The 26,567-nt window shown below is 50.3% G+C and overlaps 5 protein-coding genes across 5 annotated transcripts; 2 read left to right on the top strand and 3 right to left on the bottom strand.

Moving 5' to 3' along the window:
* Positions 1 to 13,102: 13,102 nt before the first annotated feature.
* On the top strand, positions 13,103 to 14,596 carry FPOAC1_003902 (uncharacterized protein; the record flags this gene model as incomplete). Its single annotated transcript, XM_044848457.1, has 1 exon — positions 13,103 to 14,596. The coding sequence occupies one exon, from the start codon at positions 13,103 to 13,105 to the stop codon at positions 14,594 to 14,596; it is 1,494 nt and encodes a 497-aa protein (XP_044714373.1).
* Positions 14,597 to 15,425: 829 nt separating this feature from the next.
* FPOAC1_003901 (uncharacterized protein) lies at positions 15,426 to 17,362 on the bottom strand (the record flags this gene model as incomplete). The annotated part of the gene is made up of 2 exons (XM_044848456.1): positions 15,426 to 17,229; positions 17,280 to 17,362. The coding sequence occupies 2 exons, from the start codon at positions 17,360 to 17,362 to the stop codon at positions 15,426 to 15,428; spliced, it is 1,887 nt and encodes a 628-aa protein (XP_044714372.1).
* Positions 17,363 to 19,457: 2,095 nt separating this feature from the next.
* FPOAC1_003900 (uncharacterized protein) lies at positions 19,458 to 21,970 on the top strand (the record flags this gene model as incomplete). The annotated part of the gene is made up of 2 exons (XM_044848455.1): positions 19,458 to 21,161; positions 21,215 to 21,970. 2 exons carry the CDS (start codon positions 19,458 to 19,460, stop codon positions 21,968 to 21,970), a joined length of 2,460 nt encoding a protein of 819 aa, XP_044714371.1.
* A 2,389-nt stretch (positions 21,971 to 24,359) lies between these two features.
* Positions 24,360 to 24,854, bottom strand: FPOAC1_003899 (uncharacterized protein; the record flags this gene model as incomplete). The annotated part of the gene is made up of 1 exon (XM_044848454.1): positions 24,360 to 24,854. One exon carries the CDS (start codon positions 24,852 to 24,854, stop codon positions 24,360 to 24,362), a length of 495 nt encoding a protein of 164 aa, XP_044714370.1.
* A 105-nt stretch (positions 24,855 to 24,959) lies between these two features.
* FPOAC1_003898 (uncharacterized protein) lies at positions 24,960 to 26,567 on the bottom strand (the record flags this gene model as incomplete). The annotated part of the gene is made up of 1 exon (XM_044848453.1): positions 24,960 to 26,567. The coding sequence occupies one exon, from the start codon at positions 26,565 to 26,567 to the stop codon at positions 24,960 to 24,962; it is 1,608 nt and encodes a 535-aa protein (XP_044714369.1).

Below are 26,567 nucleotides of genomic sequence, written 5' to 3'. Positions count from 1 at the left end.
TATCTCAACACAGTGTACGTAGGCCCTGCCCCTGTTGAGATTACTTCTAGCTCGCACTGTTAATCTATTCCCACTTCCTCATTCGCCCAGCCAGAAATTGCTTACGCAACCAGACAACACATCCGCTTATGAGGTAGAATTGTGTAACCAAGTTTCTCCATTCTGGATTTTACAAAGAGAAGGTGGAAGTGTTCAGCATCAAATGGTTCGCAAATCCGTTCCTCACCACGCGGTCGCACGCAGCTAGCCAACGAGTAAATGATTTTCTTTACCAGAAGGGGGATGCCGTAAAATCATACATACGACTATACTGCAGGAGGCCCACCGTTTACTGGGCACATGCAAATTAACGGTTTATGGGCCCGCTGAAGATGGGACGCTGAACACTTGGAGAATTTGGCCTTCAAAGCAGGCCTGTCGCAGGGACAAGCGAGGCTGGGAAATGTGGCGAGGAGTAGGGGTTGTGATGTTTGAGGGTTATAGGGCTAGAAGTCGGAAAAGAATGTAACTAACGAGACTTAATGTTGTGGGCCCTATGAGGCGTATCCTCCCGGGCGGAATAAATTCATTCATTCATTCATTGTTGGGTCGTAACAAAGCGAGTGGGACAAAAATCACTCACCCTACATCATCTTTAATCAATCAGTTCATAACAATTAAATATGCCAGACGGTAATACTGAGGCTAGAATCCTTCTTGCCCTTCAGGCCCTTCAGAATGACCCGAAATTAAAGATCCGACGCGCTGCAGAGATCTATAATGTCACTCGGATGACGCTATGGCGCCGCCAGAAGGGCATCCTCGCTACCCGTGATACCATCCCGAAATCGCGTCAACTATCTAATCTAGAAGAACAGATCATAGTTGAGTTTATTCTCGACCTAGATTCGCGAGGGTTTCCCCCGCGACTACGTTTTGTCGAAGAAATGGCCAATTCTCTCCAGCGCTCTCAACAAGTCAAGTCAAGACAAGCCAGAGGTCTGGCTTGTCTTGACTTGATAACTTAGCGGCCTGACTTGACTTGACTTGGCTTGACTTGATATCTTGTCAAGCCTATTCAAGCCGTGTTAGTAAGCAAGCCGGTTATCGTGAGCTCAACTGCAGACTGGTATCTACGGACAAAGCAGCCGTCTAGAACAAGAGCGCCAGTTTTATATCAGTGGGTTCCGCCGCCAAAACTTCACACAAGTGAGCATCTCCATCGTCAGATCTTGGAGTGAGTGTCGCTGCGTGCCAACCAAAAGCTTGGCGAGGCTGAAGGCCCTCTCACACTCGCACGCCGTCGAAGGAATAGATAGGAGATCGTACGCCATCCTCGCAAGCCGTGGAAAGTCCTTCTCTCTCTGCCGCCAATACTCGAAAGGATCCTCAACCGCCTCGTCTTCGTAGATAGGTTCTTCAAGATACTGTTTAACTTCGTCTCGGTTGGCCGGAGAGGGGCGTTGGGCGAGGTAGCTGTGCGCTCCGAGATGCGAAGACTTCGGCTTCTTCTGTATCGGGGTCGGTTGGGTAGGCAGCTTATTGTAATCCCGTTCGAAGAATCGTTTAAAGCTGTCGACTATGCGGTTGGCATGTTCCCCCGGAAGATATTCGCGAATCCACTTATCTTTGAAGGCTGGATGTAGAATCATAGCTGTCCAGTAAGCAGGCGAGTCCTCTAGTAAAATAACGTATTTCTCGAGCTTGTAAATGGCGCACGTGATACAGCCACGTATGGCCCTGAGATCCGCGTGGGCGATCTCGGGTTTTGAGGGCAGATTTGACCATATCTCGCGCCGCTGTCGTTGTGAGCCCTCCTCTTCTCCATCTCCTTGCTCGAGTACTTCTTCGGTGCTGGAGTCCTCTAACGCTACGGGTGGGTTGATCGATCCGACTGGCCGCCCCGGAAGGTCGATCACGGAATCCCGGTATTTGTGAGGTAAGCCCACGTTGCGCTGGGGTCGCTGAGATTGAGCAGCAGGTGGTGAAGCAGGCGGCGAAGAGGGCGGCGAGGAACCCTGTGCAGCAGCAAAGCGTAGTGGCGCGTCGCCAACGCGGATCTCTCTCTCCGGCCCCTCAATCTCTGGCCCAGGGAAAACTCGGTCAGAGTCACTGTATTCGGCGAGCTGCTTGCGGAGGTGAAATAACCTAACTCGTCTGCAGAGATCTCGTACTCCGAGAGTACTTCACGCAACGCTGAACCGATATTTTCACCAGAGTGCGCGCCACGGAGCCGCCTCAATGCCAAAAGCGACGTCTGCGGTCTTTTTAACGCGTCTGTGAAGTGAACAGTAACGCCGAGAAGCCCGTATTCTTGAAGAGAAGTCCAAAGATCGAAGGTGAGATGCTTCTTGTATAGAGAGGCGGCAAGCTTACTTCTCAATAGCTCTTTTTGCGACCGGTACTCTGCTTCTAACCACGATCGAATTGTAACGCCGCTGCGAGGAAAAAGCTCGTCAACGAGTTCTTCGTTCAACGAGCTGAGAAGCTTTCGAAAGTCTGTGTGTTCGACGGCCGAGAAGGGTATATCAGCATCTACAATCCAACGGAGCAGTAGATCCTTGAACAGCTCTGCCTTCGACTTCGGAATAGCTAACCGTTCTACGGCTTGCTTTTGCAAGTCGAGTACAGTTCGCTGGCGTTGACGCCGGCGAGGCGGCTCAGACTCTGTAGTCTCGCTGTCTACCTCGCCAACAAGAATATGGTGATCTTTCCTTAAGTGTCTAAGCGCTCCGCTTGTGCCGCTGTTGACGAGGGCGTATAGCGATATTTCCTTCTTGTTATCACACTGATAGCAAATCCAGAAGTCTCCCTTTTCCCTATTTCCAACGACTTTGGTGAGCCGCCGGCCATACGGATCAATAGGCGACTTCCTCCTCCTCTTCTTCCTGTGGAGCCACTCGGTCGGCACGTAATCTTGTCGTTGAATCTTGACTGTGATGATCGTGGTGCTCGGGGCTAAATTTTGGCCGTGGCAGCAGGGTTTTTACCATCCAAGCCACCGTAGCAATGACCACCATAGGGTCCCTGCTTACCAAGCCGGTATCAAGACAAGTCAAGCCAGCTAAAAAAAACCGTCTTGATTGATAAGATGGTCAACTTGACTTGGCTTGACTTGACTTGGCTTGTCTTGTCTTGGTTAGGCTTGTCTTGTTGAGAGCGCTGGGCTTTCGCCGTTGATCTCCATATTTTACCTGTTGGTCTCTTTATCGCTCACGTTTTGCTTTTTCTACCCCCAGCACGATATCAGTTTTCCCTTTAATTTTTAAACCCTCGATGGTCTTTCACCCACAAGGTTCTCAGGCGCTTATTTCACAACACTGCCTCTTTCCAGCATCCGAGCAGAAAATATGCATCAAATTTCACATGCCGTTGAATTTAACTTCTGAGCTACTCATCATAGCTGGTTGAGCTTTCTCACGTCGACGTTCCACTTAATACCCACTTATCGACATACATGAGTGGTTCGGCACGTACCCGTTAGCTTGCTAGGTTGGCTCGCCTGGGCCCTTCGGGCCCACATGAGCCAACGGGTACTTGATTGCCTTGGTGCCTAATTACATTCTCAGCGCTAACCATAAATGATCGACCTCGAGGCTGTGAGCTTCTTTGACAAATAGGGGGAAACTTAACCCCGCGCAAGTTTCCTTAGTGTCATGGCGTGCGGAAATTGCACTCCACCAACTGCGAAGCATAAATACGTGCGTACTCTCACATCACCCACAAGATCTGACGAGCCACAACACAAGTGAGACACGCATTGCTACCTTCGGAACAGCGCGCCGGTATATCCACGGTCATTTCTAGTTTCTGTGCAAGTCAACACTGCCCAGCCCAACCTTGACCCTTACGACAACAGTCCAGTTTTCAATTTTGGCATTTTTATTGTGCTGAGTATCATCACAACAATGAACAGATGTTTAGAGCTGCTTGACTTGCCAAATGAAGTCTTGGAAAGGATCGGCCACTTCTTGTACGAGAGACCAGATGTCCATATTGAGAGCAGCAGCGGATCGACACCAACGCTCAGATACAAGCAATGCTCAAAACAGGTTGAAGAACTCCTGTAAGCAATAATATGACCTTAGCCGTCTCGCTTCTAACCAATGCCAGGCGTAAAAAATGTCATGACAACATAACTTCATTCATGTTAACATGTCAAAGAATGTAGGTGACGTCGCCGCTCTGATTGTGCATCTCTAATTGATCGCAGATCCGGTGTTATCAAAGAAGGCGTCCTTAGTAGACCGCGGAGAGGTTGCATTTTCGACCAAGCAACTTTTCTTACATTTAACACAAGCGTCGAAGGAAATGATGAGAATGTGGAATCATTTTCGCATGTTCGACTCGAACTTCGCTCATTCGATATTTCTTTCTTACAAAAGTTACCATCAACTTATTTATGGAGAGACAATCGATTGGAGGTCTTTCTTCTCCAGCCGGACGACCCTATCAAAGCAGAAGACCTTCAGGAATGTATATCCGAATTCTTTCCCGAGACCCAGAAGATACACGTGGATTGCTCTGTTAAAAGTCTGGTTTCTAACCCACAGTCTATGCTAGGGCTTAGAAACAACGTTTCTGCCGTGGAAGTAGCCCTGCCAACTACTTGGCTGCACAGTAAATGTCGAGATTTTATGCTATTTCAGACAAGCGACGGCGGTGTTGTGTGGAAAGCCCCAGGTTTCGATTTGAAAAAGAGACGAAAGCAGCAGTCTTTGTTACGTCGTCATCATTTGGGGGGGTAGGAAATAGTTCCGTAGAGTTCATAATATCAGAACGAGGATTTGCCTGATTGCAGACATTCTCTAGGGACACCGAAGGGTTTCTAGCTTCAATGCGCAAGATGGAAGATGTGTTGTGGCGTAATGTGACAAGTAAGGCAAGACATGATTAGCACCGCAGGAGACAAATAAAATCTCTTATCATAGCTATGAACTAATTCTTGCCGGAGTCTATGGTTTATGAATAGTTTTAGCATTAGTTGATAGTTACGTACTTGGGCATGCACATCTCATCTGAGTTCAAAAATACTGTGAATGGTTTGAACTTTTTGGTTCATTGCATTCGGTGTGATTGAAAGCGGTTAGCGATTGTACTGATGTCGTACAGGATGTACAACCGTGTTGTACGTACGTACGTACAAAAAGAGAATGTACGTACGTGTACTGCGTACGTACGGCACGACCCACAATGTTCCCAACGAGGTAATTTATGGGCCATATCTTACAAGTACGGAGCTGTACAAAATCTCTGCCATTCTCTCCTCAATGAGGGTAGCGTCAAAAAGATGCCGCCTATCAAAGCTGACGCGGCCTTCGTTTGGCGACAGTTTATCGACCTTGGCCGGTCTAACTGCAAGAAAAGCAAGCGATACAGGTGCCGTCACTGCCAGAAGGAGTTTGCAGCGACCTCTGTTGGGAGGCCGAAAGAGCACCTCGCTACGTGTGACAAATGGCAAGCTAAGCAGCGACAAGAGCGTCAAGCTCGAGATAACGCCGGCTATCTTCCCTCATATTCTGAAGCTGTACAAAAGAAGATAACGGAGGTCGGAGTTCAGCATATCTCTCAGGACGAGAGCCGCAGTTTCGCCTATGATGCCGCCGCCGCTGTAATCGCCGGTGGTCGCCCCTTCAGCCTCTTCGAGAGCCGTCGTTGGCGTTATTTCTTCACATATATCAGTAATGCGTGGAGGGTGCGGGTTGGGGCGGCGTCGTGTAAGTGTTGGCGAAAATGGCGGGCGGGTCCAATAACACGTTAAAAAATTCCCAGTAAATCAACCACGTGGATGAATAAAAAAAAAAGTTGATGAATCGATAGCTTTCGATGTAATGGATCTTTTTAAAAGACGCTGGAGGATTTTATTTATTGAGGGAAGAGTTTATAGTCAATTGAAAATAGAATTCGAGGTCGATTTGACGTCTGGTAGTCTTAATCCCTGATAAGTGGCGCTAGAAATGGGCGAATGAGAGGAATTATAAAATGAAAAGAACCTTGTCGAGCCTAGGAGGTAGCCAATACGATGCATTGTAAAATGGAAAGAACCCTGTCATGTCCTCATGAACGAATAAGAAAATGCTCTGGCTTGCTATACCCTGCATGATGTCCTTTGGTGGACGAGATTGTCAAGATCAACGGCAAGCTTGCTCATCGCAACCAAGTAAAGAGGATCCTCTTACTAACGTCAGAAGAATATAGATACAACTTGAAGAATTACCTTGATGTACTACTTGATGGCTAACCTTAAAAGAACCTGACTTAAAGTAAATAATGACATTTATGTCTATGTTGAAGTCTTCTGTTATTTTGACCTACCCTAAGGTAATCAGTTATTCTATATCTCTTCTCTAGACCATCATCATCATCATCATCATCATCATCATCATCATCGCCCATTCGAGAGCATGACGAGTATCATGACCACAATTCTCCCTCGGATGGTCACAATGAAGTCTCCTCAGCTGAGGAATATTACGCGACCCAACCGGTAACTCCAATACCGTCGTCACCCAGTCTATTCCATCAAGATAATCATCCAGTTTTCGAGCTAGCAAGTCCCTCTTCACACGCGTCAGATACAAGAGGCTTATTCACGTCATCATCATCAGACGTAACGTCCACTAGCTCCGGCGACCCGGTTCTCGATGGTTTTCTCCGATCAATATACGAGCAAGAGACGGCAGGTGGCGCGGACTTCCTACGCGCACAGAGCGGCGTGTACGACAAAGTATTCCGGTCATTCTTTGCCCGTGAATGCGAGTGTAACTGTAATCAATTGACGTTGCTTATTAGCCCACTTTTATAAGCACAGCTGTACTGACATACAACCCTGTGTAGGTCCACGTTCATGCGAGGTTGCCGAGCCCGGACACACTCATACGCTCCAAGAAAGAACCGAATATATTCAGCGATCTCTTCCTCCATTGCCATCTGTCTTCGCCGGACTTGGTGCCCAGACACATGATGGGCATCGCGCCTCCTTCTCCCGCTGGGACAGTTTCCTCTCCGATTGACCACAAGAGCCACTTTCCTTCCGCAAGACACAAGCTTCCCTTTCACCGAAATCCGTGACTATCACGCGCCAGTGGGACGTTGATAGCATCTGGTTTGGGGCCAAAAGCCTTTCAGCCATCCGGTCTCCCAACCAGTTCCGCTTGTCGTTCTTCCCGCCACATAAGAGCAACATCTCCACCAACCAGGTCATTCAACCCCACGTTCTAGATCTGGCACATACACGGCATGCATCGATCGGGTCGTTCTCCACCGGTAATGTCCGCTTCAGTGTCTTCGTGTTTTTCCCTAATGGAAGTCACTCATCTGCACCGGCTTCTACGAATAGTCTTTCGCTAGACCGGTTCAGAGATTTGTATGACGATATCATCATACCGGCGGCCCACGAGTCATTACCAGACCATATCCAGCAGGAGATTCCCAGCTCATATGACCTTGTTTACGCAAAGTCGCGCGCCTACCAGGAGAGGCCGGGAGCTGGTCGCTGGGCTGCCGATGATGAGAGCCGGACCTTCCGCCTGGCTTATAGTGTCCCCGCCGAATGTCTGTCGCGGTTCTGGTCGTCAATCGTGCAGAAGGCGAACCTACACAGGATACAAACGAGGCGGGGAAAGACAATCGCTTATTATCAGAACCCCCGCCTACTTTTCCAAGCCCACGACCTGAAGAACGTATTTGCACAACCGAACCTTCAAGAGAGCCTGATTTTGTTCCGAGATGCTATCCTGGCTGGCCTTGACCCGGAACAACTTGATTTGCACTCCTGCTGGCTCGATGTGGGGATGCGTGACCATGTTAGCAGACAGCATCATCATGATGGCCAGGCACCATCGCAAAATGACCCGTACAGTCACCATGAGCCCTGGACACTGCTCTGGAAGAGTGCTTGCTGTCGTCACCTTCATAGACGGCTAGGTGATATAGCACCAGAGGCCTCTCTAGATGCCAGATGCTACCGTTCCTGTCTTCTCCGGGACGTGGGTACCTACTATGCCAAGGCGAAGCCGACCAGGTCGTCAAACCCAGGTCATCCTGAGGCTAGAGCGCCCGGTATCATCCGCGCAAAGGCCTATGACTGCAAGAAAGAGCTCTTTGGGGTTATGTTCAGTGATTACAAACTCTTCAGCTCCGGTTCTCTACCGCTCCTTGCACTTGATGAAGGAAGGAATGTTGAAGGACTTGGCCGGTATGGGCCAGAATTGCCAGCGTGCATTTGCGCCTCAGCTCACTCGCTCCCACATAATGCGCGCGTGGGATGCAAACAAGCGGCATCTAAGGGCCATATCATCCGCTCGGCGGTGTCCCAATTTTGGGATCCGTAACGAAGTCACCTTCCGACTTGACGTCATCCTTACCATGTTGGCGGACGGCGTATTTCAGCCTGGCCAGAGTCCCCATACCGGTCCAATGACCCAGGAGATCCCTCTCGATCCTGCATCTACCACCCAGCACTACCCCTACTGGATAGTGCCTACTAGTGTAATAAAAGATTTAATTTCCACTCAGGCTGCCCGATTTATCCTTCCTCTTGACGACATATTCCGAGAGGTAACAAATAAAACGGCCGAGTGTAATTCTTCCTCTTCTTCGCTCGATCCTGTCCGGCAGATACTCGCCTTTTATACTGCCCAACTCTTTTGTCGACTGCTTATCTATGCTCTCAACGACGAAGATGAGGAACAGAATTTTGATAACTGGATATGGAGATCTGTTTGGTGGGTACGCCCTCGTGGGAGGAGAAGCTCGGTCAGCGAGCGGCGGGGTCTCGGCCTGGGTGCCCTCATTGAGTCAACAGGGATGCTCTGGATCCCCCAAAGCCACATCGACTGGCATCGCGGCCATCTCTCACTAGAGGTACTGGTTCAGCTGTACATAGCCCGGAGTCCACTTCAAGCGCGACTAACCCATCAGCCCAACGTCCAAGTACTTACCGCTACCCATATCGCCGTCGAGCGGCTTTTCCAGCAATGGCTTCGCGATGCCCAGCTATCACACAACATGGGTTGCCCAGAGAAGGCAAAGGAGTACGCTAATAAAGCCATGGCGCTTGCTGTTGAGGAAACTTCTCGAGCGTACTATCAGTATTTCCTTGCCAAGCTTGCGTCGTACTGGGACCGAGTTCGAGATAAAGTCGGACGCCAGAGCCTACCTGCCCTATCTCGCCTACAGCAAGCCCAGGATGAGTCGGCTGCCGACATTGGCCGTATCCCTTCAGCTCAGACGATCCATGCGATCTACGACGAAGCTTGGGCTGAGTATACTCAAGCTACGTCAGCTGGCGGTGATCTTCCAGAACAAGGGGCAGAAGGCCACATGCCCGACGAATTACCCTGTTGGATGTCTACACGCCAGCGCCTACCACCCAAGGACAGCTGGTCAGACTTTGTATTTGGCGTTTTGTTCCACCATCCCAATGCCCAGCCGAAGTGGTCTCAACTGTATTTTCTGCAGCTGTACCGGAGCTTCAGGGAGCTATGGGATAGTGCGAGCGTATGGGCCGGCCAGTTTGATAGGCACTTTGGCATACAGATCGGCCACTACATCCGAGTCATGTTCAACACTGACCGCAGTAAAGAGGTTGGCACAAATCGTGGCGAGGGGACCTGGTATCATGGCAGGCCACCTTTTTTCCAGATTCAGTTTTGGGCACCTTACTTTTCACCACCTCAGAGACAGAAAGGAATACCTCTTTCTTCTGTGTACCATCGCCGTGAATATCCCGATGGCCTATCTCCTTCTACTCCGTCAACGATTCCAACTACTCGAGACTTTCAGGCTATTAATGAGTTGGCTTGGGAACACTGGGTTAAGGTCGTGGGTAATATAGACAGCATGCGCTCTGCTGGCCACTCTTATATTCGGCGCCAATGCCGGCCAGCACTGTTGTACGTGAGCTTACTGTCAGGCCCAACCTGGGGCCCGGATGGGGACATAAACTTTATCCAGCCTTGGTCTGTCGAAAGGCAATGCGCTCACGAGTACGGAGAAGAGGATGTTTTCCGAATCCCCATCATGGATAAACATATTCCAAAACACATGCTTGAATCCATAGTGAGCCAACCGACGATTTTCTTACCAACGCGAGAAAATGTAGTCGGCTTCCTCAAGACAATTTAATCGCTGCCCGGTCATTCGGCGTCGTTTACAGCACGCCTCGGCTGGACTAGGCGCAGGCTTGATAACAACGGAGATCAATACGACGTCCGTAGTCATCTGGGGGTCAAGCAACAGGCAGTAGAGCCTTCTGACCGAAGTCAGACGCTTCTGGAGCAGTTCTTACGCCAGACTGAACCTCCGGAGAGGGAAATAATATCTGAAGACATTGTTGACGTTATGGTCGATGAAGAAAGAGACGAAGAAGGGGAGCAGGAGGAGGAGCAGGAGGAGGAGCAGGAGGAGGAGCAGGAGGAGGAGCAGGAGGAGGAGCACGAGGAGGAGCAGGAGGAGGAGGATGTAACGGATGAAGATGGAGAGCAGTTACATGAAGAAGAAGATTATTTAGAAATATAATAACAGTAGATAGATATTTATCTATTTATTCGAGATAGTCGCAGCGGCCGACAGATAGAAATGAAGATAAAATACAAGAAATTATTAGGCCCCAAAACGTAGATAAACTATTGGGGTTTGAGAGAAAATTACATAGTCTCGTCACGAATTAACGTGCATCCAACTTTACAAATCAACACCATACTCAGCCCAGGACTTTTATAACACGCACTAAGTAAAGAGAGATTCCGACATAGCATCAGATGCCGCTAAAATGCCGCGTACTCGAAATCGGATCGGGTGCTTTGTTGGTTGATTGCAAGCAACAAGGTTGGATGCATTATTCTCGATAACGCCACAAGCAATGAAGGAGCAGTCGAAGCGATAGGCCACAAGCTTCAGTGGCAGAATCCGGCCAGCAGAAGGATTCGGTGTTTCGGGCATATTCTTCATCTCGTCGCCAAAGCGCTCCTCTTCATTAAAGACAGCAATACACTCAAGGACCTTGATGCGGACGATTTTACAGAGTGGACAAAAAGAGGTCCAGTAGGTAAACTCCACAACCTTGTCGTCTGGGTCAATCGGTCGGATAAGGCGACAGCAATTCTGCGGAAAATACAAGATGAGGACCCTGACAAGTCCTATCCAGGCACTCTTGATGTCGTGCTTGACAACGGCACACGCTGGCTGTCTCAATATTATATGATCGAGCGAGCAATTAAGCTCCGACGCTATCTGGAGGAGCTCATTGACATTACGATTCAATCAAGCAGGAAATTTCAACGGCCCAGATCTACCCGTACCCAGCCGCCAAGCCAACTCCCTCGATGTCTTGAGGAAGCAAATCTACTGAGTGACGCAGACTGGGATGCCCTCAGTTGGTTCAGAGATATTCTTAGAATGTTCGATTCTTGCCTTTTGCGGCTTGAAGGGGACTGTCAGCTCCGAGTCCGTAAGGGAGGCGTTGAAGCTCAATATGGAATTATTTGGCAGGTTGCTGTCGCATACGAATTCCTCCTTTCAACGCTGGAGAAAGCAAAGACTGAGGCAACACATCGGGTGGAACCTAGCTACTATTCCTCGTGCGTCAATTCGGCCTGGGCCAAGCTCAACAAGTACTACACCAAGCTTGATGAGACGCCAATATACTATGCAGCCACGGTTCTCCACCCCGGTATACAGTGGTCGTTCTTGACAAAAGCCTACGGTGAGAAGGAGGAATGGCTTTTCGCGGCACGCCAGCTCATCCAAAAGCTCTGGGAAGAGGAGTATCGCGACCTTCCCGCTCTAGCTCCACTCTCTGTCGTCGTCTCACTCTGAGATGCGGATGCGCTCGTCCTTGACTTCTTTGATTGCAGCTGCAGCGTGGCAATGGAGGTTCTGCCCTTGGTAGCTCTTGGGGTGACATCATCATCGTATACCTCGTCATGGGTGTCTTTGCGTTTCACGGTTGGTGTTTTGGGAGCCATAAAAAGGTCCGAGTCGCTGCTTTCAGAGTTTTGAGGCGAAGGCAGTTGACTGTTTCGATGATGGACCTTTAGTCTCTTGGCAGGTCGCTGTGGCTCTGCGCCCGATGGATAAAGCTTCTCAAGCCACCTCTCAATCTTGTTTTCGAGATCTGATGCCATGCGCTGAGGTGGGGTGGTGTTCGATGTGCGGATTGAAAATAATATGCGATGATGATGATGCTTTGAGAGAGAGTCGGGTTGCCTCGTGAACTGGAGATAAAAGCGGAGCCATGCGTTGGTGGCCGATAAGCCAATAAGATTTGCTGAGCAGGGCAGATAAGCTGATAACTTGATAAGGCAGGCGCTAAGCCCAAATAAGACCCCTGCTTATTTCTCACGTGTTCGTTTATCTCCTGTCTATTCCCATATGACCATACTACAGTGAATTATGTTTTCTCATTTCGATCGACAGTCTGCGGGCGCGTAAACGCGTACTTCAGCTTTTTTACACCGTCTACTCTCTTTGCTGTAATTTCAATACGAGGCTTCCTCTAACGATCTTTAAAAAGTCGTGCCATCAAAAGGCTGCAAATAAGTAGGCCATCAAAAGGCTGCAAATAAGTAGGGTGCAGGACCATATCGCCAGGACGTTTTGACGACAAGGGCAGTGATCGGAATGGTCTGGTATGGTCTGGTATGGGGGGTCAAACCAAACCATACCAGATGCTTACATAATAACCGGTATGGTATTGGGACCCAAATTGGGGGCTGACATAATCCGCACGCCTACGCGTGCAGAAGTGGAGAGGCGCCTAGGCGTGTCCCTATGGGGCCCCCAGCTAGTAGTAGTACTTATGTAAGTAGAAGTATGGGTCCTTGCTCGACCCCGATTCGCGAATCACGTCGCGAAGCGCAAACCTCCATTGACGACGCCGCAAACTAGCCGACATCACGAATTGCATTGCAACAGCATTTGAGCGTGTTGAGCAGCATGTTTTAATCATTGAGAAGACGCAAATAACAACGCGACGTACGTCCACTACTGACCGTACCGCGCCGCACCGGTAACTTCTCGGCATCACAACCTCGGGAATCTAAAATCACGTCGTCAACGGCCCCGAATGCGCCACCCATGTACTCTAGTGATGACTCGGCGGCCGCTTCAAGTAATTAGCATGGGAAACGAGAACGGGCGACGGTTGATCAGGCGTCTCGCTGCAGCGGCGGCGACAGATTATGAGTACGACGACGACTTCGCATTTGTGCGAAAATCGAAGAGAATTAAGATGGACAAGACAGATGAACCGAAGCCAGAAGTAGTGCTAGAGCCAAAGGCAGAGCCAGTGAAGAAGCCTACAAATGGACGACCTGCGGCGAAGCAACACGCTGTTAAGGCACCGACGACTAATGGAACGATTGTGGAAGAGGAGCCACCCGAGAAAGAAATGAACGCGATGACACAGCCCACGGCGAGGAAGAGCAGCAGACAAAAAGCGAGTGCCAACGCGTCGGTTGGGCGAGAAATTAACGTCACTAAGAGACCATCAACCAGGAGGAGCACGAGACGATCTGGGGAAGCACAGGGGGAAGAAGCTCCTCAACCAGCACCAGCATCCATACCAGAACCCGAGCCTGAAGCAGCGCCAACTTCCCATGTCAATGAAGCGTCTAAGAAACGCGGATCCCGCGCAAAACCTCCTAGACCGCCTCTGGACTGGGATAAATCGCCGCAACGCAAACCGCCTGTGCAGTCAGTCACAATTGCTCTGCCTATGAGCGATACGCCCATCATTAACAGAAACAAGGAGATGCGGAAGAAGGGGGGCAATAGCAACAGGCGGAGCAGCTTGGGTAATCGCGGAAGAAGGGCGAGCTCTTTGATCGAGAGCGGCCAAACAGCAATACCCCACAGAGAAGTCAATCCGGCGGATTTCTACAAACATATTGAAGCCGAAGGCTTGACAGAGCCTCGGCGTATGAGACAACTGTTAACCTGGTGTGGCGAGCGCGCTCTGGCAAAGAAGCCTCCTCATGGCGCACCGAATTCTAATGCTATTTTGGGTGCTCGTGCTATTCAAGACAAACTGCTAAAAGACTTTGCGGCTCGATCTGAGTTTTCGGACTGGTTTAATCGAGAGGATGACGCGCCAAAAGTTCCTGTAGTGTTGAGGCCCAACCCCAGAAACATGGAGTTGGACGAGAAACTGGCCAAACTGGTAATCGACATCAAAAGATTACAAGATGAGAAGAAGGCATGGCAAGCAATACGAAAACCACCGCCTGAGCAACCGCCTCTCTTCTCCGAAGGCGAGACTGGGCGTATTGTTCTACCAGACTTTGATCTATTAGATCCCGACGAAGGCAAGATCAGGGGATTCCTGGCAGACGAGACAGCATCATTCGATGCTGTTCGGTCTGAGGCAGAATCAAGGTTGCGGACTATTCAGTCGTCACTCGAGTTTCAGGTCGACCAACTTGCCGACAACGTTCACAGGCTCGAGCAGCGGGTTCTGGTTGCGGGCAAAGAAGCGGATAAGGTCCTTAGTGCCAGTGCCCTACGACTTCGACAACGTGAGGAGCGGGAGAAGGCGAGCGCAGGAACAAGGGACATGCCAGTCATCGAGGTTCTAAGGAGCCTAGGGAATATTCTACCTAAAGGAGGCGGGTAAAGGAGCAATCATTCTCCAAGTTTACACCTGCAGCCAAGGTTCAAATCCACGACAACTACACTAGCACTTCTGGTGTAATTAGGATCACTTAATTTATCTATCAGACTATAGGCACTGGTACGTCTACTGAGGTCATACAGTAATAGAAGATCATCTCAAAATGTCTATTTCGCCTCATGACCTAGCCTACGGCAACCCTACTGTTTTACCCCGTGCGGTCCAACTTTGACCATATCAGAGTGGGTACGGGCGATAGCGGACATATGCTCCGGGCTGTCCTCCCATGAGCGGCAGTGCGTAGCAGAAGGTTTAGTGACAAGGCATTCGCTTGGACCATTCATAATAGAACTAGGGTTACCGGATGCATCAAGTAGCTATCATTCGATCATTCCTCAGTTCCAATCATCTAGTAAGGCGCCCAATGCCAGGCTAATGGATATAGATTATTCGCGGCTTCAAGGTTCGGCGAACAAGGACTGCAGACCGTAAAAATCGGGATATACCAGTACCCCCCGAGCCGCCAATTGATGTTCAATTATGAGCACTTGGACCTTCTAGTCCAAAAAAAACATGCTCTTTGCAAGTCTACCTCATAAGCAGATATTCTGTCAGAATTTGGCCGCCTTATGGGTGCGTAAGCAATTTCTGGCTTAGCGAATGAAGTACTTAGAAGTACCGCTGCTGCCTGGAGTTCCGGGGTGCGAATGTGGGGGAATGGAGTCATAAGTACTGTCGCTAACAGTAATACGTCTGGCCGGTCTCGTCTTTTGCGTCAAGGTCGACCTTGCCCGTATCGAGGAGCATATTGACTACGGCCTCGCGTCCATTCTCAGCGGCCCACCACAGGCGTCCAGCCGCCCTCGTCTTCCGCATCAACGTCGACCTTGCCCGTGTCGACGAGCATCTTGACCACGGCCTCGTGTCCATTCCTGGCGGCCCACCACAGCGGCGTCCAGCCGCCCTCGTCTTCCGCATCAACGTCGACCTTGCCCGTGTCGACGAGCATCTTGACCACGGCCTTGTGTCCATTCTCAGCGGCCAGCGACAGCGGCGTCTGGCCGGTCTCGTCTTTTGCGTCAAGGTCAACCTTGCCCGTATCGACGAGCATCTTGACCACGGCCTCGTGTCCATTCCTGGCGGCCCACCACAGCGGCGTCCAGCCGCCCTCGTCTTCCGCATCAACGTCGACCTTGCCCGTGTCGACGAGCATCTTGACCACGGCCTCGTGTCCATTCCTGGCGGCCCACAACAGCGGCGTCCGGCCGTTCTTGTCTTTCGCATCAACGTCGACCTTGCCCGTGTCGAGGAGCATCTTGACCACGGCCTCGCTTCCATTCCTGGCGGCCCACCACAGCGGCGTCCGGCCAATGTAATCTTCCGCATCAACGTCAACCTTGCCCGTATCGACGAGCATCTTGACCACGGCCTCGTGTCCATTCTCAGCGGCCCACGACAACGGCGTCTGGCCATTGTTGTCTTTCGCATCAACGTCAACCTTGCCCGTATCGACGAGCATCTTGACCACGGCCTCGTGTCCATTCTCAGCGGCCCACGACAACGGCGTCTGGCCATTGTTGTCTTTCGCATCAACGTCGACCTTGCCCGTGTCGACGAGCATCTTGACCATGGCTTCGTTTCCATTCCTGGCGGCCCACAACAGCGAAAGGTTGACCTTGTCTGCAGCGGGGGCACTTAGTGCGTGGGCAGCTTTTGCTTCAGCAAGTTCATGAGCAGCTCGAGCTTCAGCTCTCTTTGTGGCATTATGCTCGAGTGCGGAAAGTCTCTCTTGGTCTTTTTTACCAAGCTTGCCTTTGCGTGCCTTTTTTGCTAATAAGCAAGCAATTTCCCCCTCTTCATGAACTGCTTCAGTCACCTGAGCCTCAGCAATGCTTTGCGCCACGGCCATAGCGGCAGCTGTAGCCTTTTCTGCTTCTTGAGCAACCTTTTCTTCGGCCCTCTTAGCTGCTTGCTCCTCGCCTTTTACTATGGGTCCGGTATCGCTGAGACCTCGGAGAATCTCTACGGGTTCCTCCTTCCGAAGTGAATCATCACGTAGAGATACTTTTGAAGTTTGAAGCAGCAGAATAGCCTTTAAAAGTACCATGCTGAGCGTACTGGGAGTTCCAATCTCAGAGAGTACCTTTTCTGAAGTTGTATAGGTAATGTTCTCGGCAAAAGCAAGGATGCGCGACTCAACATACGCGGCTATTCCCGGGAGAGTGCTCAATGACAGACTTGACTCTTCCATGATATCAACCAAGGAAGGCAAGCTCAACCTGTCGCCGAGTGCGATCATCTCTCTTCTTGCCAGATCACAAAGAGAGGGCAATTGAAAGGATTGGGCTGCGGCGTACACGCGGAGTGCAGTTGTAAACTCGGATGCATACCTCATCATAATAGTCTCTCCCTGTGGCTTCAGGCATTGATACCTGCCGGTGGTCATAAAGTGAATAAGGACATGGCCGGTATTGTAGTCGATATCGTCCAAGTGAAGGTCGCGTAACGACGAAGAGAAACAGTCTGTCGCGACGCTTCGGGAAGTAAGCTCGACACTCTGATGCAGGAGTACGTGAGGGATATGGAGGGGTCCATTTCCTTGGAAGTATACGGCACAGACTTGACTGGCGTAAGGCCTGTTGCATTGTCAGTTGACGGTCTTCAAAGAGAGAACTCAAATTCTAACGAGTGTTCTGGCCTGCTGTCTGGTTCGCCATCCCAAAAGGGTGCTGCGGCCTCTCTTTGCTTGTTGACCGGGTCGTTAGACATGTTTGTGAGTGTTGGATAAGGGCTGAACTATGTTAAATCTAGATAATAAAAGCCCGTCGCGCTATATAGGTAGATTGGTGGTAGAAGGAGCACCCCGATATATAGAAGCATTGACAAAGAGACTCGGAGTAGAGATAAACGCCGGGTCAACGGCCCACACGAAGGCTATTAACAGGCTCCGGAAACCTCAGGGGCGCACTTCATTCCAATGACGTAAGTGTGATATAATATGGTTTATTCCTTCTGGGAAGACTACGCTAAACCATGCACCTCGACAAAGCTCTAGTTTTCCCGATTCACACCGTTGAGGGGTCTGCTTGGAAGCCAATTTCCTGAGGTACTTTGCCAAAAGTATTCTCATCCCTAATTTCTCCCTACTCGGCCTAAAACACACAACGTATGTACTTATTTCGGACTGATCTACAGCCGGCGGAAACGCCACATAACCCGCTTGGGTAGCTGGCAGAAGATCGACAATAACAGAGCCTATTTCCAGCCTTTCAGCTCTCCACGAAATTGCCCGCATGCGGTTGAGACACGGCACAACTTCTTGCAGTAAGCTGAAAGTGAACTCTCAAAATACAATCATCCTTCAACATACCACCTCTCTAATTATAGATAACTACATGTTAAAGGCATTGATATATCAATATGTCTTATTCTGTTTGGTAGCTAAGCCACTGGCTTTAGAAGGGATCTATGAGTGAGTTATGGCCTCATGCAGAAGACCTTTTCCTAGAACGGGTTATGTATAAGCGTCTTAGCTGCATGACGGTAAAAGTATGACAATCTTCTGTGGCGGACCGGTCTATGCGTCCACCTCCGCGTTCTGGTGGCAGCAGGTAGTGCGAACCTTGGTAGATTGCATGAATGGAATGTTGCGTAACCTTTACAGTATTGTACATGTACACCTTCCTCTTCGCAATAACATTCTCTTTGTAAGTTTTGGAGTAGAGACTTATAGATACATGTGTCTACTTGATAGGCGGGTAGGAATAGTCAGATTCATATGACGAAGGAAGCTTTAATTAGGTCTAAAAGAGGGGAAATGATCAGGCCAGAATAGCCATAAACCGTTACTTTGCATGTGCCCAGTAAACGGTGGGCCTCCTGCAGTATAGTCGTATGATTTTACGACATTCCCCTTCTAGTAAATGCTTACTTCAACATATGACTGGCTAAAAGAAAGGTAATTACTACACCGGGGTGACAAAATGGCTACACCAGCGTGACTCTTACACAGGCGTCATTTCTACGGCTTCTGATTGGTCCATCCCTTTTTGTTAGTGCATTTAGCTTCTGCCAACACTGTGTGTAGTGTTGGAGAAATGGCAGGCAGCCACCTCAAGGAAAGATGTCTCACGATGATACCAGAACTGTCTGAACAGCCTCTCCTCATCAGGTATTAAGAAAAGGAGGGACTTCCTTCGATAGTAGGTAGAGGATAGCGAGATAGATAACTACCCTCTAGGGCATACTTGAATTGGCCTGGTTCTGCAGTGAAAACTAGACCTTGTTGTGATGTTCGCTTTAGAACTGGTTGACCCGATTGGTTCTTTACCAAAAGCAAGGACTTTTTAAGGGGGAGCTGCCTTCACCGCCTTTGCGTGGATGTACCTGTGGGTCGAAGGAAAAAACGAGCGAATCAGAAGCCATAAAAGAAACGCCTGCCTGTATAAGAGTGACGCCGGTGTAGCCATTCTGTCACGCCGGCGTAGTAATGGCCAAAAGAAAATCATTTACTCGTTGGCTAGCCGGGAGGAGTGAGACCAAAAGAACCAGTTGAAGTGGCACCAATCTCTGATGAAGTAGTATACATATCGGAGTGTCTATTCCGCGAACCAGGCCCTCACAGGGCGGGGCCAATCGGTTAAACAGCCTTACGGATCAAATCGGGGCGACGATTGCTGACATAATTTAGGCACCTAGCCCATGTATTGGCCGCCCTCGAAATGATTTCCGGCGGGTAACCCTTCGCAACGTAGTGTAGCTCCATTTTAATTAGCTCAAAACATCAAAACACAATACAAACGTTTACGACACAAATATCCACCCTTCGAAATCACTCCTCACCACGACATCAATCCTATATATCATGGATGCACCATCGAGTATAGAGGAATTGACAAGACTCCTACGAGAAGCTGAGCAGCGCGCGGAGGAGGAGCGACAACGCGCCGAGAGGGAACAGCAACGCGCCGAGAGGGAACAGCAACGCGCCGAGGGAGCAGAGAGAGAACGACAGGAGGAGCGACAACGCGCCGAGAGGGAACAGCAACGCGCCGAGGGAGCAGAGAGAGAACGACAGGAGGAGCGACAACGCGCCGAGAGGGAACAGCAACGCGCCGAGAGGGAACAGCAACGCGCCGAGAGGGAACAGCAACGCGCCGAGAGGGAACAGCAACGCGCCGAGGAAGCAGAGGAACACACACGACTCACGACGCTTGACGAATACATTGCAGCTTGCCATGATTCCGTCTTCTCTCGCTTCGCCATCGAAACAGATCCAAAACTGACCTCAAAGGGCCCGTTGACCAACCCGCGTAACAAGTGGTGTCCTAAAAACCTCAGGCCATGGCCCAACTTCCTTCATCAACAGAAGGTCACCTTCGGTACACTGCACCATTCATTTCCTACCGAAAGACGCCTTTTCGAGAACCGAAACTTCCTGGCCGGCATGGGGAACCGGGTCTCCCAACGACCGATAGGAGACGAGAAGACGCTCGAATATTTCCTACATAATAGCGTGGAGGATCCGGTTAGGGCCATCGTACAACATCTTAAACAGGTCGAAGAGGTCGGCAGGGATTTTCAGATCGGAGATGGTGTCGTCTTTGAGAACCATCCCCATGCCCTCAGCGATGTTGCCGAAGAAGTGGTTGAGAGGGAGACCCCATCGACGCCGCCGCGGACGCCGGACCACGGAATAGATCTCAACCAGTTGCGGCCGGATCAAATCTGCGTCTATCGATCCGACAACACGCCGTCTTCCCAGCGCACAATGGTTTACGTTTCCGAGTACAAGCCGCCCCACAAGCTGACCGCTCCGCACCTTCGCCTCGGTCTCCGCCCCATGGACATCTACAGGGAAGTTGTGAACCGAAGGACGATTCCAACTTCTATTAACCCTGACGCGCGTTTCCAGTACCACGCGGAGAAGCTGACGGCATCTGCCATCACGCAGACGTATCACTACATGATTGAAAGCGGCCTTGGGTATGGTCTTCTTACTACTGGCGAGGCTATCGTGTTTCTCAACATCGACTGGGACGACGACCCTGAGACTCTGTACTATCATCTAGCAGAGCCTGGTCCGGAGGTGTCGGCACATCCAAACAACCTCCATATATGCACGGCTGTCGGTCAATATCTAGCGTTCACCCTCATGGCTCTCGGTGCGCCTGGAGAGCGACGGGAGATTAGCCAGGAGGAACGTCAAAAAGCTATGAATGGCTTGAAGAGGTGGTCTGAGGACTTCGAATCGACATTCCGTTCTATCCCAGAAAATGAACGATCGGTGTCGTCAGCCTACTCTCCTGGCCATGAACCTACCACCTACAAGGATGTCGATCGGTCGCCGGCCTTGCCGCGCAGAAGGACGCGTCGAACTGCCAAGTGCCAGATTGGCGAGGGGTCGTTGAGGAAGGACGGCAAGCCGGAGCCATCTGATGACGAGTCGGCATCCAGGCCACCGGACACGCCTACGCCAACTGGACGAAACACAAGACAAGGAACCAGGCGGAGCCGGCGACTGGCGTTGCGGCCGCCGCGCGAGACGGCGAGCAGGGTCGGCAGTACTGTACGCAGAAATGTCTTCTCGGGATGGTCAAGGGTGGTTTTCTTGACCCAAAGTGCCCGAACGTGGCGCTTCACTGCGGGAGCTGCGCTACCGCCCGCGCACGTCATCCTGTCGACCACAAGGAGTGGCTTCGCCTACTCCGGAAGCAGCTGGAACAGTCTCTCGACGACGGGATCAGGCCATTGGGGGAAGGTGGTGCGCGGGGTGTGCTTTTCCAAGTGACCCTACTTGCTCATGGCTACACCTTTGTCAGCAAGGGCACGGTGCGGGCTTTCATCAAAGATCTCCAGCACGAGGCTGCTGTCTACGAGCGTCTCAAGCCAGTGCAAGGCGTCCACGTGCCCGTTTTCCTGGGTGCGGTTGACCTTCGATCGATGAACAAGACTTACTACTACGACCACCGGGTCTACGTGGTGCACTTGACATTTTTGTCCTGGGGAGGCTGCAGCGTCGACGGAGCGCAGAGGGCTGGCGGCATGGGCAGGTCGCTCGAAGACGAGGCCATTCGGTCCTTGAGAGCCATGCATCGAGAGCGCGTGGTCCACAAAGACGTGAGGCTCGCAAACATGTTATTCAATCCCGAGACCGGCGGGATTATGGTGATCGACTTTGAACGGGCTTTGCTGCTCAACCCGCCTCGACGTCCGCTGGCGCAGCTGGTGCCGAACAAGCGAGCGTGGCAGTCGGAGACGATGGATGGCAAGAAGGTAACTGGTGATTCGAGCAAGCGAAGTCGGTCAAGTCAAAGCTTTTTAGAGGATATCCGGTTGGCAAAAACGGCGTTCTTGGAGTGGAATGCTAAGCCATAGGACACGGATCGCGAGAGCACTTTGCTAGTAAATCTACAGTCAATCACCCTAGGAACTATTAAGAGGCGATTGAACAGTAATCGGCCACCAAAATGGATAATTTCGCTCAAAATTTGGACTTGAATCGAGTGGATTGGGGCCCGGCTGTTTATTGGCTGAAATTAACCCCAACCCCACACTTGGGGTTAGCGCGAAGCAGAGGTCCAGATCTGCCTTGCGGGGTCCGTCGGAATGAGGACATTGATAAAATTGCCAACAGACTCCTAGGCTTTTTCGGAAATGCAGGTGTTTGATGTACTTCGAAGATATTGGGGACAGATAGAGCAGTGGTAAGCCGGGGAGGTCTATATAGTGTGAGATTCCTTTGGGTCTAATCTCGACGGACTGCCAAAATATTGGTAGACAAACGCTCCGGATTCTTTTCGAGACTTCAGTTGCTGATTTAAGATCTCTGATCGAGGTGACCTGAGCTCTGTATCAGTGAGGCCTTACTAGATAACCTTCTGTCCCACTTGTTCCGGTGACAATGCACTAACAAAAGGAGATAAATTGGGGGAGTACCCAACATTTTCCATAATGATTCGTAGAATCTCGTTTGGCAGCTGCGAGATTGTGTCTGACATCTTCTCTTTGGTTCAGATAAGGCTCCTCGCGTCTTTTGGCAGCTTAAGAAACGAACAGGAATCAGGCTCTGTGTTGGGCCAGTTTTCAAAGCCAGAATGCGCTGTGTCGATCTAGGGTGGCCGGCGGCGTCGGCATTTATCCATGGCGAGCAATTATGATAGATCTCTGATATTTAGGAAGCGAGTGCCTAATAGGTACATAATGAAGATATGTGGGAGGTTGGAGCATAAAAGAAGATGTATAATGAGATTTGAAGATCCGCTATGTAAGTAGGGACAGGGCTAGAATGGCCGTAAACGTCTCTGTCAAATCTCGATGCTGGCCAAAAAATGACAATCAAAATGCGTCCAAAATCGACGACAGTAGAAGATGCATAAATAAGGCGTAAGGGTAGGCCAAAGCGTGAGGAATCTGCTGATATGCATCAATGCCATTTTAATGCTCGTTTGCGTATTGCATCCTACTTTCTTTAGCATATTTCACAGTCAAATTCCATCCCAGGCTATCCGTTGCGTATGTAGGGATCAATGATGGTTAGGTTGTCGGTTTTCGGTTGTGTTTGGAAAGACTCAGCCAACAGGATTGTTAAGGGGGAACTAGTAGGATTTGGTAAGGTCAGGCAGGGGCAGAATTATAGACGTTTTAATGATTCTCTGCTTACTACCACTCAAGTACTGCCTCTCACGACTTGTTCCATACTTCCAAGCCCAAAGGGTGGGTGTCTGTCTGTGCGCCCTTCCATCTTGTTAACGTGTAGCAGTTTATGGCTAGGTTCTCGTCGATCCCTATATACAGCCAGTTCCGTTACCTATGTTGTGGTTATCACACCTACTCTCAGGTTTAGATGTCCATGCGCTGCCTACTCCTCCTCTAGTGTATGTACACCTGCTAAGCTTCTAACATCTATCTGGGGTAGTATCCGAGGGGTACTAACTGGCTACCCTGTTTGCTTTCCTCCCTGCTTCTCCGCGAATCCTTTCTTTATATCAAGTTTTACCACTTAATGTACATGCAGCCTATTATGAAGCGCTATCCATATCAAACTCGCGACATTCCATCAGAAACGCCTTTGAAAAGACGTCGGCATATTCACCATAAAACATCCACAAGCGCCTCGAATCCAGTCTTCAAGCTTCGAAATTGATCGACCAGTCGATTCGATTTTAATTTCGATCCATCAACTTGACGAACTGTCAGATATTAAGGTGAAAGTCCTACGATCTAAGCTGAAGACTTCAGACTTTAATCCCGAAGTTGAGGGTGAACCCTCCAATATTCAACAGGTTGGCTTTGATGATGATGAGAACTGATTGGGTTTGGTGGATGAAGGAATAGTCATAATTGAGATATGAACGTTAGTTCAAGTTACTCAAAACTTATTAATGACGTCGAGACTCTAGTGACAGCCTGTTGACCAGAGATGGTGATCTTTATTATTTTGCTTGCAGCCTGAAGTTAGAACTGGTGGCTTGTATCTTCTTTCATAACTAGGTATTGTCTGGAGTCAGTTCGTCGAGAACCATCTCTTAAATACATGACGACCCTAACATAATCTCAGCGTAACAGCACTCAATCCCTTATCCGTTTCATGCAGTTCTTTCAGCCTCTGGGCGATGACACCAAGTCCATGTCATCTCGGTAGGTTTCTTTCAATACGATGCTTGTCCGAATAAGCTAAAGATATCTCCTCCACACCAACGTCACGCTTAGTAAAGCTAATATCCCTATATTACAACTCCAACCACCACTCACAACAATGAAACCCCTATGAAAATACAAACTGCATAACTTCTTCTCCCAAAGCCTCCTCAACCATAGCCAGTCTAGCTTGCCAGCCGGGTTCCATAAAACGAGACATAAGCATCAATCGTTTCGCCGCCGTATCAATCCCCATCTTCTCTTTCATGACCTCGGCCTTCTCGGCTTCAAGCTGCCCAATCCTCTTGGTAGCCAACGCAATCTTGCTATCGGTTTTGAAAAGCCCAGAAGCACTCTTGTCAAGTTGGATTTTGACTGCGGTATATACCTCTTCATGTTCGCGAACCGTTCGTCTTCGTTTATCCAGGAACGTGCGAAGTTCGTTATCTCCAGGATATTTGTTGTAGAGATCTTCCAGGTCCCTGAGCAACTTGTTCTCGGTGGCCATTGATTTCTCGACATCCTTGAGCGCGTCTTGGGCTTTTTCCTGTTCCGTTGCTTGCTCGTTCTTTTGTAGGTCTGAGGCTGCGCTCAAATGCGGTGAGTCGGCAGTGTTCGTCATTGATGGATGTTAAAAGTTCTTCGAAGCTCTTGATATGAGGAAATAAGGCAGCCGAAGCAGCCTTCAAGCTTGCTCTGAATTCGTCACCGGTGGGCTGAAGGGATGTTAGTTTATGATGACCACATCGGATTGACTGGATTTGCAAATGTTACTTACAAGAAGAGCGTTCCAATCCAATGATCCAGTCACCTGTGAACTTGGACATTGAATGTCAGCAGTCTTTTGTCTTTTGGTTAAAGGGGCTGTGAGTGATTCTGAACTGCTCGCCGCTGTGCGGTTGATGAAGTTGTTGGTGGATGTAAATGTGTTTACTGGCGATGACGGAGCAGGGCGCTTGTTAGCCCTAGCAGGGGCGATGGGACGAGGTGTCGATGGTTGACTGCCTCCTAGGTGGGAGTGTAGAGATGCTTGAGTAGTCGTATTGATAGACGCCGATGGTCGGTGGTTCGGTTGCTGCTGAAAGCTCTGGGAGGCCTGAGAAGTAGTGCCGGTACAACGAGACAGTGCTGGCTGCGAGCTGGCTTGTGCGCGAGGAGTCGAGGGGCTTTGAGAACTCGTTCCGGACATGGATGGCTGGCTACTTGATTGCTGGTCAGGCTGTCGCGCGCTCTGGGGGGTGGGTAGAGATGCTGATGATTGTGCGCGAAGCTGTACAGAGTTCTGAGCCGCGGTTGCTGATCCCTGGCTGCCTTGTTGTTGCGGAGGACGCGTAGTGCCCTGTGGAGTTGTCGCAGGAAAAGACACGGGAGTCTGAGGATGGCCCGGAACAGATGACGCTGTTTGCTTGAGCGGTTGCACACCAGATCGTTGAGCACCCTGGGCGTTCTGAGAAGCAGAGGTGAGAGGCGCCGTCGTTTGGGAGCTTGGTGGTTCGCGTGGCTGCGTCGAGCTTTGAAAAGCCCGTGGAGTTGTAGCAGCAGAAGGCGCGGACGCTTGTTCATCTAGTCCCTCTGGACGGCGAATAGAGCTCCGGGAGGTATCATGAGCCAAGCGAGATGGTGGTTGAAAGTCGCGCCGAGGGCAAGCGCTTGACTCGGCTGCGTTGGAGCCGGAGCTGGAGGCGACAGGACTGCCCCTGGATTGTCCATTGATTATAGCAGGCCCAGACCTAGGATTGGCCGCTATGGTGTCCTCCATAGGCTCATCATCCTGAATATCACCGATGTCTCTGCTTCGCGACCAAAGATTTCGTTTACGAGGGACGCTCTCTTCGTCTTCGACAGTCAAGTCGGGATCTTCTCCAGTCTCTTCTTCATTTTTGTCTCCGTATTTGCTGAGATCTTGAAAGCCTAGAGCGATAATCTCATCAACCGGTTCAGAGTTTGCCTTGGTTCTGTCACTCTCCGCAGTCCGATCCTCATCATCCGCACGTCCATTCCATCGCCGTGTTTGTTTAGTATCAATACCCATCCCACGTAGCCACTTTCGCACCTTTGCTATATCTAGCTCACGAAGTCGCGGGCGATCTGAGCGCGGATGGCTAGTGGCGAAAACCTTCAATCTATGGCGCACCTGGTCGAGCTCCACGTTCTCAGCAGCCACTACCAGAGACACCAACGTAGAAAGGCTCTCGATAAGTCGAACACCCCAAGTCTCAGGTACAAAACCTTTGCAGAACTCAGTTGGCCACATGCCACATGCTTGATGAATGCGCTGCGCTGCGTGTAACGATCGCTGGGTTGGATAATCTGGTGATGATGAGGCGCGGTTCAT

The sequence above is a fragment of the Fusarium poae genome, chromosome 1, assembly GCF_019609905.1.
Source record: "Fusarium poae strain DAOMC 252244 chromosome 1, whole genome shotgun sequence".
NCBI classification, from domain to species: Eukaryota; Fungi; Ascomycota; class Sordariomycetes; order Hypocreales; family Nectriaceae; genus Fusarium; species Fusarium poae.
Note: the sequence above shows the minus strand (reverse complement) of the source record. Positions and strands in the feature narration are given on the sequence as shown.